At 37.1% G+C, this 12,796-nt stretch overlaps 1 protein-coding gene across 1 annotated transcript; it reads left to right on the top strand.

Moving 5' to 3' along the window:
- Positions 1-1,427: 1,427 nt before the first annotated feature.
- On the top strand, positions 1,428-12,259 carry LOC110922036 (agamous-like MADS-box protein AGL27). The gene is made up of 7 exons (XM_022166364.2): positions 1,428-1,698; positions 5,825-5,906; positions 6,016-6,077; positions 6,224-6,323; positions 7,745-7,786; positions 11,018-11,059; positions 12,014-12,259. Exons 1-7 carry the CDS (start codon positions 1,502-1,504, stop codon positions 12,125-12,127), a joined length of 639 nt encoding a protein of 212 aa, XP_022022056.1. The 5' UTR covers positions 1,428-1,501; the 3' UTR covers positions 12,128-12,259.
- The last annotated feature ends 537 nt before the right edge of the window (positions 12,260-12,796 follow it).

Raw genomic sequence — 12,796 nt, 5'->3', positions numbered from 1 at the left:
GGGTCGAAAAATGCCCATGGGGGCGGAGGTGGTGGCGTGATGGGGCGTTGATTTTGAAAACACGCCCAAAAAACGCTTGACTACGCATGGTCTAAGGAAGAAAATAGTGAAGGTGGTGAAAATCTTTTGGCGGCGCAGTTTGTTGCTCGTCTATCTGCTATCCTTATGTAATTTGCCCTGATGATTGGAATGAAAAAATTATATTAAAAAAAATGATTCCATATATAAGTTTGCAAGTTTTTTTGTGCATAACTACTTGTACATTGTGCTTTGTGAGATTTTCAAAAAAAAAGTTGATTTTTTTTTTTACTTTTGACCAAAAGGTTTATACCTTTTTCAATTTTAACCCTGCATAATTTGTTTTTTAACTTTAACCCAAAAAATTTCATTATTTGCAATTTAACTTCGCAACTTTTGTCACTTATACTTTTCATCTTACGCAAATTTTCGTTTTACGTATAGTTCTAAATTTTTCGAGTTAATATGACGCAACGTGCATGTGTGGTTCAACGTTTTTACCTCTATTTTTCCTTGTTTGACAGGTTCGTCACAACACGCATATCCTAGGTCGAGTCAGTGTTGGTGGTCGATGACGGTTGTGTGACATTAGTACTATTTGACACACCGTTTTACGCCCCGCCACAACGCGGGGTGTGCTTTGGGGGGTTTTCAAAGAAAAAATGGTTATGCATATGGTTGTCGTAACGTTGGCTCTGGGGGTTTTCCGAAAAAAATAGTTTTTTTTTACTTCTCACCCAAAAGTATTTTATAAATTTCTTTTAACCCAAAACTATTTGTTTTTTTTTTACTTTTAACCCAAAACTTTTTATCTTTTGTAATCTATTCTCGTAAATTTTTTTTACTTTCAACTTTGTTCCTTTATAGTTTTTATTTTCCGCAAATTTTTAGATTTATGTTGGGTTCTAAATTTTGTGACTTAACACATCGTAACGTGCGTCTTTGGTTTAACGTTTTTACGTTTCGTTCTAAATTTTGCGAGTTAACACGACGCAACGTGCGTGTGTGGGTGAGCGTTTTTACATCGTTTATTTTTTCCCCGTTTGACAGATTTAACATAACGTGCGAATCCTATATTGACTTAGTTATAACTAAAGAATTCTCGCGTTACGGCGGGTCGCAATCTTAGTTTAACTAAAAAACTAAAATGGGACCAAGAGTAAAACCCTAACTTGTGTCAATATCTATATCTAGAGGGACAAAAATGTAATTTAATCTAGTCATCATGTGGCGTTGTGTTTTAATATAGCACGTGTCAAAAATAGACGGTGGAAAGGATTGGTTTAAGTTGGCGGTGTAAGTAGGGTTATAGACTTATAGTCCACAAGTGGACATCCTTCGTTAACCAACATTATGACTGGTAACATAATAAATAACAATAAAGATATATTATGATATAGATATAGATAAGAGAGATAGGGTAGAGGACACCACCGGAAGTTGAAAAGTTAGTTCAACTACACACATCGCCGGAAAAAGAAGAATGGGTCGGAGAAAGCTCGAAATGAAGCGGATCGAAGACAAGAGCAGCAGGTTAGTCACTTTCTCCAAGAGGAGATCAGGGTTGTTTAAGAAAGCTCGCCATCTTTCCGTCCTCTGTGACGCAGATGTCGCCGTCATCGTCTTCTCCGCTAGAGGGAAGCTCTATGAGTTTTCTAGCGGCAGTACTACTAGTAACAGGTGAATTAATTTCATCAGCGTTTTATATGTTATTTGATGTCGTTTCGCAATTTCTTTATACAAACATTTGGTAATGTATGTTTCAGAATAATTTATATATATGTTCTGTACGGAGCTTATATTTTTTATGTAATAAGGGTACGGGGTTTCTAGGTTATTGGCCTTGACAAGTACGCTATTATTTGTACTCATTGAGATTTACTGATTTAAGACAACGATAAGAGGGTGATGTAGAATGCACCTTGATCCTATCACCCATTTTATTAGGAATTTGAGAAACATATGTTTTTGTTTTATGATTTTAAGGAGGTGCTTTTGTACTTTTTGGAATTAAGGTGGCAAAGATCTCATCAATATTGTTTTACATTCACATCATAACCTTTTTTTACAAACATTTTTTACACCTAAATATGCACTTGAAAGGATTTGAACTCGCAACACAAACGTGGGGGTAACTTTTTGCTTCATGGTCACCCTACAAGCGATAAGTTGGGCCTCAATCTACTTATGAAAAAAAAGGCCCTTGATTGATTGATCATACGAACTGAAAACACCCCAAGGTAATAGACTCGTCCCACATTGGCTGTATGGGCAACAAATGTGGAGGTTATAGATCAAATGGGTTTTCTCAACCACCAGCCTGGTCTTTTAAGTTGAGTTCTCTTATTTGAGTCTTGACACTTAACCATCTATTTATTTACTAAAGACAATCCTTAACCTATTTGGACTCTGATAGGTAACAGAATTTTAATGGAGATGATGAAAGTAAATCTGTAATTATATTTGATAAACTGAAGGAGATAATACAAATACTAGCCACCGAAGTGGTCCAGAGCTATGCCCTACTCATGCTAATGCAAGAGCCTAACAACTTCCTAAAATCTCTCCTCCCCTTACTATAATGACTAATGCCTTATTTATAGAAGTATTAGTTACACTAACCCCCCTTACACTATTACAATTTACTAATACGTATGCAATATCTATCAATACTCCCTCCATAAGACAAGACTTGTCCTCAAGGCTTGAAAGATATCCTCTCTTGGTCAAGAAGGTCCGTATGCTCCAACTGAAAATGCAACCCCTCAATACCGTCTGATTCATCATCCCCGAGGAGTAACACCTGAAGTTTTCCCTCCGGGCTCTTATGAGCAGGGCTATAAGATTGTCCACACTTGTAACATAGTCCTTTCTTCCGGCGTTCCTCCCACTCGGTACGAGATAGAGAACGAACACCGCGAGAGCTGGCATGTCCACTGGTAGGACCAGAAGTCCCCATAAATTTGGACACCATAGTACCCAACGGCCGAGGCCCGGTCCCGGGATCCGACCATGACAGTCCAGCATGAGAATAGTACCGAAAACGAGACCGTAAGGAGTAGGAATCCGATGGACGAAGCATCAATTCAACATCCTTAGCCAAAGACATGGCATCAATGAATGAAGTTGGACGATGTAAATGTACCCGCTGTTTGACATCCTCCTTCAGGCCGGCAACAAAATATCCCAAAGTCTGAGATTCCGGTAAACGAGGGATCAAGGACAACAAATACTCGAAATCTTCAATATAATCATGAATCGAGTCCGATTGTTGAATGGTGGCTAGTTGTTCATACTGATTGTGAATTTCCAAACCACTGAAACGTTGTAACAACTCCGATTGAAAATCAGACCAGGTAAGGGAATCATGTACCTGTTTAAGCACCGTAAACCAGTGTTGAGCAACCCCAATCATGCTCAACTGAGCGAGACGGAGACGCAGATTGTCCGGAGTTTGGTTGATGTCAAAATACAGATTAGCCTTCTGAATCCAACCCTGTGGATCGAAAGCACAAAATTCTGGAAGTTTCACCTTCTTCACCGCATAAGGAAGGCCATGCGAAGGACCCTGAGATCCACCACCGGAATCGAAAATTCCAGAGCCTGATGACCCGTCATCTGCCATCTTCTTCTCCTGTTGTCGTACAAAACCCGCCATCATTTTACGGAACTCGGAATTCTCCAAACGATCCGCCTCTAGAGTCGCCAGAGTCGCCGTGATGGAATCCAAACGCGAAGACTGAGCGGTCAAATCGCCCTGAAGTTTCTGAATCAATTGCTCATGAGCATCCAAACGAGCATTATGATTCACCATAATTGAAATGGAAATTGAAATGAAATTGGAATCAGAAAATAGATCAGAAGGTGAATAAGAAATCTGAATCGGAAATGAACAGGAACAGAGAATTGAGACGAGCGATTGAAAATAAATCGGAAATGAAATCCGATAAGGAATCTATGAATGGTATTCAGAAATCGAACGATGTGGACGCGGAAATTGAAGCAGATGGTGAAATTGAAGTGGATCTGAAACGAATTGGAGTTAGAAATTGAACGATGTTGAAGCGGAAGTTGGATCTGAGAGCCGACTGAAACACAGAACCGAAAATTGAAGATAGATCTGATTGAAGCAGAAGGTGATTGAAGTAGAGCAGTGGCAGGTCGGGCCAATGATAGGTAACAGAATTTTAATGGAGATGATGAAAGTAAATCTGTAATTATATTTGATAAACTGAAGAAGATAATACAAATACTAGCCACCGAAGTGGTCCAGGGCTATGCCCTACTCATGCTAATGCAAGAGCCTAACAACTTCCTAAAATCTCTCCTCCCCTTACTATAATGACTAATGACTAATGCTTTATTTATAGAAGTATTAGTTACACTAACCCCCCCTACACTATTACAATATACTAATACGTATGCAATATCTATCAGACTCGAATTTTATCAAATTATAAACACAATCAACAAACTCATACTTATTCAAACCCTTTTTTTTAAAAAATTCAAACAACTAGATATATAAATGCTAAATGAACTCAAACTAACTTGATCAACCCCTTCATTATCCGACTTGTTTTAGTAAATTAGGATTAACTCCAGCTTTTACAAGAACGTAGCCCTCGTTAGATGTCACGATCTACTGACAGTAGACGAATCCCATACTCTCTAGTAATGCCAATATGGAAACATATTAATCTTTGACATTAGTCAACAACATGGGAACATATAAGAAATTAATGATTAGTAGAAGTGTGACATGGATTTCTATGGTGGATGGATTTAATAAACCAACACGGTATTTAGAGATTACAAAGGGATAAGTAGATACATATAGTCCTAAGAGTTAGGGACTTAGCGATATATATTGTATAGGGCCCCTCCCATTAGTAACTAATTTTCTAGTTGTTGTTCCAAGATGTATCACTTGATAATAATCTTTTTTTTTCGCCTAGGTAATATGCGAGCCCTTTGCTCGTTGTGTATTAAACTTATCCATCTGAACCTTGCCTTAATGGCTAATCACATATGGAACATTTTTTTACATAAAGCCACTCTTGTCTGTTATGGAGTCGTTTTGTCCTAGTTTTTGAGATGGCAGATAGATGATATAGAGGAAATAATAAAGAATCCATCTGAATGCCCGAGAAAGACGAGTCTTAGTGGTTTGCTAATACGTACCCAGTGACCCCCTTTGATGCTACATATTCATATTCAGCATACTGGCTCGAGACTTGATGACATCATTTAACAATTCAAATGTGGAAGGATATAGATTGTAGGAATGTAAGGTGGGCTCATATTGTTGGATTACCTAGCTAGGTCATCAATACTTCTTTATTCCGACTTGTTATTAAAGAGAAGCTTGAAACTCGTAGCCTCTTAAATACGCATTCGAATGTAACAAGTGTTGCAATAGTCCCATTCACCTGATATACAATGGTCATATTCCCTAACTTTATGGATATGGACCAATATGATGCATGCCGTCAAATATCGATCAAGGGCCCCAAACCCACTATTCATATTTTCATTTTTCTATGCAAAGGTAAAAGGAAATCTATTTGAGATGTTTCCATTAGTTTCAATATATCATCGGTTTTAAGTCTGGTTAAATACAAAACTTTCGGTATGTCATTATTACGTTATCACCCGCACTCAATTATTTCAGAATGTGTAATAATCTTGCAAATATTCTAATCAATGCATACGACCAGCTTGAAGATATATATTTGAATTCGTGCACTTTGTATCTTAATGCACAATCTAACCATATAATACTCTCTAACCACCTACGTTTCAGTATGGATCGTATTATTTCTAGATACCAGAGAAGCTGCCTTGGAACAGGAGAGACAACCACCAATGGAGCGCTCAAAGATCTAGTAAGGACTAATATTTTGAAGAGCTATTTTGCCGTTATCATGCTAAACAAAATGTTATATGTGTAATGGGTTAATGATTTAATGGGCTAATTGGCAATTATCGCAACAGGAATTTCTCCTGGAGTGCAATAGATTCCAAACATGCAAAGAGCTTCTACAGACAGTGGACAGGTAACATAGTCTACACGAGCTCGTACACACAAAACATATAAATAAGTAACAAGTTCGAACAAATAGCGAAATGCAAGATCATAGTGGTATGCAAATGGGACCACCAGTTTGTATCAAACAGAATAGTAATTAAACTCTTTTCACAGGCTTACTGAAGAGAGTAATGCAGAAGAGCTCTCTGTGAATGACATGACACAACTAGAACAAGAACTTGATGCTGCTCTCACGCAAATACGATTAAGAAAGGTGATTATATTCAATTATGTTCCCAAGCTATTTTATTGTTGCATATCTCGGTTTTTAATAATCTTTATAGTACTTGTGTTTAACTGTTACATCTAGTCATTCTGTTAATTTTTACAGAATGTTGGGAAATCATCCATCGTGGTCTTCTTTTTGTTGGTATATTTAAAGTTTTTAAGGTTCTATTAACCTGTCAATGGATGTTGAAGGTGTAGAAATATTCTAAACTCCTTGTAAGGTTAAGTTTAGTTCTAATATAAGTATTCATTGTATATTCGTGAAATTTGCTTCACTAAAAGATTCAAAAGTATTCTGCACGAAGCAACACTGGGGTAATATGTATATGAAGTTAGGATTTTGGTTGACGGATATTCTGCGCTTTTGCTGCTAGTAGTTGAGCTTGTGCTACATGTTCATTGAAATTGTTTTAGTGTACTGAAGGTAGTGGGTTATTGGAAAGATTTATTATCCAATTAGTCTTTTTATGTATGATACGATTGAATTTATAATGGCCTATGCTTCGTTTATTCCTGTCTACATATTCTTCATTGGTTTCAAAGTATCACATTTGATAACAGGCTAAATGCTTAGTTATTTTTTACTACTATCATACATACATATTTCTTTTTTGTTTCCAATGCTTCACATTGGTTAATCAGACCAAGTGTTTGGTATATCCATCATACTTGAGTGGATCAAGATCGTTCATGGAAGATACCATTGAATCGTCGCTTCAATCGGTTATAGAAAATGGATGTCAACATGTATTCATCAATCTTTTCTAACTTGGCTTTCTATTGTGGATATTTTTATTGGGAATTTTTCACATATGGGTACATGGCGAGACCTTTGCATCTTTTAATTCCCCTGTTATTACACTTTTTGTCTAGGATGTGCACTTTTCAATGGGTCTTGTTCCTTAAGGTAGGCACAAGGAGGGCCCTTTGCACCTAGTGACTTTGACCAGTTTGATTAGTTACAACACTAGACTCTCCTTGGGGTTTCGACAAGATGCGATATTCTTATAAAGACTGATTAGAATAAAGTCCTGTATGTGATGTGCTCATATTCTATTTTTTGCTCTAGGGATGCTCCCCTATAACAACACCCAGGCCAAAAAACTCCAACGCACACACAAAAGCACTTAAGACCATCTGGTACCATGTTATCTTCACAACTTACAAAAGCATCTACATTAGATGGGTGCAATGGCGGAGCTTAGTGTAAAGTGGGGGGTGCACACACCCCCCCCCCATTATTTTGCCTGAATATTTATACAATATATAAATTGGGTCCCATGACTTTCCGCCCCCTCGGAACTTTTGGTCAAGTTCCGCCACTGGATGGGTGGTTTGTCATTAAACAAGGAGGACATAATTGGTTTTTGGTAAGGGTTTATAAATTGACTTTGGTTTTTGATGCAGACACAACTAATGATGGAGTACATATCAACCCTTAAAGAAAAGGTATGCTTCTACTAGTTCGGTTTTTCTATATAATACTCTTGAGGTCCGTTGCACAATTTTGTATACATGAGTATGTTAGACCCCTGGATAAGTGATCCGTCCCAACTCCCAAAATATATGTCTACAAAAAAACATGTAGCTTTTGAAATGCATGGAACAAAAACCCCAGATTACAATGACCCAAACCCTCTACTTATACTACAATAACTTGCTAACCATGACAACTTATTAGACTCCAACTAGACTTCTAACTCCTTATAGCTACAATAACTTTCTAACCAAGACAACTCGTTAGACTCCAACTAGACTGGAACTCCTCATAACAACTCTTAATCCACATCAACATAAACAATATAATAAACAAACTAACCCAACTCAAACTCGATTAGTTCCTACAAGCAAGCTTGAGAAATGCTCGTTTTTATATTCTTCTTAAAATTTATAGCATACTAAACCTCGCAATATAATGCAACATTTTGAAGTTGACTACTGCATTTTATGTCTATTGTTGACTGTTGATAGTTTAGATTATGGAAAGTGAAAACAATATAGAGCTATGATCCTAGCTTGTTATCCACTGTGCAACCTCTCAATATAATGCAACATTTTGACTGCTGCATTTTATGTCTATTGTTGACTGTTGATAGTTTAGATTATGAAAAGTTAAAACAATATACGGTTATGATCCTAGCTTGTTATTCACTGTGCTGATACCCTAGGCTTTACTACTAAACTATTAGACTATCTCCAATGGACCCTTTGAGATCATGCCCTTGAATGCCCTTAGAGATCCTTACCATTGGAGGTCATCCATCATAGCATGCCCTTAGGTGAGATGCCCTTCCACAAGGGCATGTGTTTGCCTCGGTTCATGTGATAAGGTGGGCCCAAAGTAAGAAAAAGAAATGTTTTATTTAAATATTGACATATTGTGTGTAATGAATAGGTGATGAGGTGAAAATTAAGAAGAGTAAGGATATTTGTAGGGTTGGAGATGAAATTGAGGTTTTTAAAGATTTGTAAGGATATTACGTGGCAGTTGATGTGGCAGCTAAGGACACCTAAGGGCGCATTTAGCATTGGAGATAGTCTTATCACTTCAACTGTAACCTTCCAACGTGATTTCCATTTGCAGAAAAAATCATTAATATCTCAATAAATGACTTAGATTTTAGACTGTTGTCCACACGAGCCTGCTATATGTTAAGGCTGAGGAATGGCTGGCAAAATTAGCTTGCTTCAATTAGCTGCAGCTGTCAGTTACGCAAAGTATAGATTGATATAAAAAGGGGTAATCACGAGAATAGCCATTGAATGGTCAACTTTTCAAAAATGGCCAACTGAAACGGCTCCACGAGCCTTTTCACGAATTCTGACACGGCTTAAAAGAGCTTTCCTCAGCAACCACTCGCCTTTTGACACGTGGCGGCACCCTTTCTCTCTCCTCTTTTTTGTCACATGGCGACACCTCACTCCTCTCGTCTTTTATCACTCTCATCTCTCTCTCTCTCAACCATACATTCTCTCTCTATATCTATATTATCTCTCTCATGGCCGCTTGTCGCCGGAAACCTCCAAAATAATAACAACACATACATTTCTCAGTTCATATTTCTCACTTCTCATTTATCACAATGTCTCCGTTCACAATGTCTCCATTTTTACCCTTCACCACCACCGAGTCGCACCCTTTCTATCACAGCCGGCACACCATCTCCGATCATCTTCATCGTGAAACTCACATTATGTTCATTTTCAAAACCACATGAAAAGTTGGCCATTTTTACGGTGGTGGTTGTGGTGGGTGGAGGGTGGAGGTGCTCAGTGAGGGTGGTGGTTGGTTGCAGGGTGGTGGTGCTCGATGAGGGTGGTGGTGGTTTACGGTGGTGGTTGTGGTGGGTGGTGGTGCTCGGTGAGGGTGGTGGTTGGTTGCAGGGTGGTTTACGGTGAGGGTGGTGGTGGTTTACGGTGGTGGTTGTGGTGGGTGGAGGGTGGTGGTGCTCGGTGAGGGTGGTGGTTGGTTGCAGGGTGGTTGTGCTCGGTGAGGGTGGTGGTGGTGCTTGGGGAAGAAGAAGAAGATATGTATATATGTATATACATACACACAGAAGAAAGACCTGCAGGTTCAATTCAAGAAGAAAAACAAGATATGATGTGATGATGGAAGCAGAGACAGGTGAAGAGAGAGAGAGGGACTGAACAGAGGTGTCATGTCAAACGTGTCTTGAATTCTTGAAGCATATACAGTTGCAGTTGCACACGTGTCAAAAGGTGAGTGGTTGCTGAGGAAAGCTCTTTTAAGTCGTGTTGGAACTCATGAAAAGGCTCGTGGAGCCGTTTCAGTTGGCCATTTTTTAAAAGTTGACCATTCAATGGCTATTCTCGTGATTACCCCTATAAAAAAAGCATATCCATGAAAATATATTAGACCATCTCCAATGCAAAAGGTTAAAAACACTCCCAAAGCTCCTAATGCATTTGTCACATCATGTTTTCACAAGTTCTTCAACACCCTTTTTCTCTTCAACCCTACAAATATCCTCACAAATTGTTATACATCATTACTACTTTTAACTTCTATTTTTCATCATTTTGTTTTTTAATACCAAATCAATTCATTTATAAAAAAATGCTTTAGCTTATTATTAATTATTATTATTGTCAGTAAAATAATCTATATAATATAAAGTCTATATGAAAGAAATTAAACAGTGTAGAAAACAATATATATATCAGTTCTTTTAGTATTAAAACATTACATTTTTTTGTTGTTTTTACCCAATTGTTACATTTAAAATGAAAATTAGAATAAAAAACACTCGCCTGGCCTCGCCCTTCAGTACCGCCCTTCAGGTGGATTTCTTGATTGGCTCTAGGTACCTGATAATTGTGAGAGTGATTTCAGTAATTTTGCTCTTCATATTTTGTGCTTATATAATGCTAGTTTGAGTAGCTTACTTTTTTGATGCCTATTTTTCTAAAAATCAAAAGCCAAAATTACCATCCGAACAAAACTTTTTTTTATTAAATAAAGCGTCTTCAAAAAAAAAAAAAGTTTGCAAGGTCATTAAAAGAATATTTCACTTTGGTGCCACAATTTTCTTTTTAAAGTTTTTTTATTCCAACACGTGAGACCATATTCCTTTATCTTGTTTGAAAGCATAAGAACGATTAGAGCATGACAAAGTATAGTCATACGAAGCTAATCTAGTTTTATATTTGTGAGAACAGGAAAACAAGCTTAGTGAAGAAATAGAAGAATTGAAAAAACAGGTAAGTTTCTTACTCCTGTGCCCTTTGAAAATTGCAAACAATATTTAGCTATTAGGCATCTATCTATAGGCTTGGTTTTAAAAAGCGTGCCTAAGCGCGGACCTCAACGCTTTGGACTACACAAGGCGTGAGTTTTACATGAAGCGCAGCTGAGGCGCGCCTTTTTGGCAAAAACTTGACTCTTGAGGCGCCTCATTATTTTCAACGCTTCGTACATCCTTTTCAGGTTGTACAAGTATGTAATCTCAATATGAAAACACATAAAGCTTATTTGTGTGTAAATATTGGGTGAATGATGCTGGAAACCTAGCTATATGACATATTTTGAAAAAATAATATAATTGGTTGCGCCTCGGGTATGAAAAGCGGTGTGCGCTTTTGCACTTGGCGCTTCGCTTCCAAGTCTATGGAGGATTCTTGTTAAGGTTGCTTATCAGTATTCGCTTATTTCACTCATAAATGATTAGACAAGCAATCCTAAGCACCTCCCAAGTTTTTTTTTTTTTTTTTTTTTTTTTTTGAACGGCAAATTTCTTTATTCATGTCGTCTGTGGGACTTGAACCCAAGACCTCCCCTGCCAAGGTGTTTAAAGGCTTTGCCTTTGCCAATGGACTACCACCCCGTTGGTAAGCACCTCCCAAGTTATTTTTTTAAAAAGATCTTAAGCCGAAACAATATACTTGTTATATCCAAGCCAGGGAATTAATATCCTTGTTCAACTATGTTCTAATATATATATAGAAAAAGTAGGATCATTTTCCTGATCTTGTTTGCCTATATATTTCTTACAAGTTCCCTTTTCTGTATTTTGTAGTTTTTTATATGAAGATTACCAAAAGCTCATATATTTGCTATTTTCTTGCTTTTTATATGTTAAAAGTATGGTTAAATCTGAAGCTGGAATGAAATAGGAAAACGTAAGTAACCAAATTTGGTACATCTTTGACTTACAGGTTACTTCAGCAGAGGAGAATGATGTTGATGATGGAGGTAGCGGTCATAAAGACCTTGTAAATAACCAGATCAATTCACCCCACCTTACAACACTCCACCTTTTCAATGGATAGAATCTGTGCTTCACAAATAATAACAGCAAATAATCCAAATAAACGTATTGGATTTGGTATTTTATTACTGATTCTTGCTATGTTATCAATTGATGTTTGGAGGAAATATACGCACACAACACCTTAGCTTCATTCAAAAACAATGAACCTTTTCCAAAACCATATATTACATCATAAACCTTTAACCAATGGTAAACACCTAGATATGAGTGGATGTGTTGGGTTTGTCATACAGACGAGAGAGATTAAAAAGAAATTTGTCGTTATAAATCTTTATTATAGTTTGTAAAAACATTTTTATTACTTTTTAGCATGTTAATCTTTTTTATAACTAATTGTATTTTTATTAGATTAACCGACTTTAATTATTTTTATTAGATTAACCGACTTTAATACAATAAGATTTAACATAAAATTCCACTAAAAAATAAAACATGTTAACTTAAAAACTAGAAGATATACATATCGAAGAAGAAAAACAAAGGTATAGAACACGACACTTATCCATCTATGTATATCCCTGATTTCCACCTTACTAGGGCTATTCAAATTGCTCGACGCTCGACGCTCGTTCGTTACTCGCTTTAAAAATGCTTGGAATTTGCTTGTTCGATTCAGCAAGATTGAAAAAACGCTCAGTTCGGATCGGTTTGGTTTGTAAACGAACCG

Source organism: Helianthus annuus, chromosome 17, assembly GCF_002127325.2.
Source record: "Helianthus annuus cultivar XRQ/B chromosome 17, HanXRQr2.0-SUNRISE, whole genome shotgun sequence".
NCBI classification, from domain to species: Eukaryota; Viridiplantae; Streptophyta; class Magnoliopsida; order Asterales; family Asteraceae; genus Helianthus; species Helianthus annuus.
Note: the sequence above shows the minus strand (reverse complement) of the source record. Positions and strands in the feature narration are given on the sequence as shown.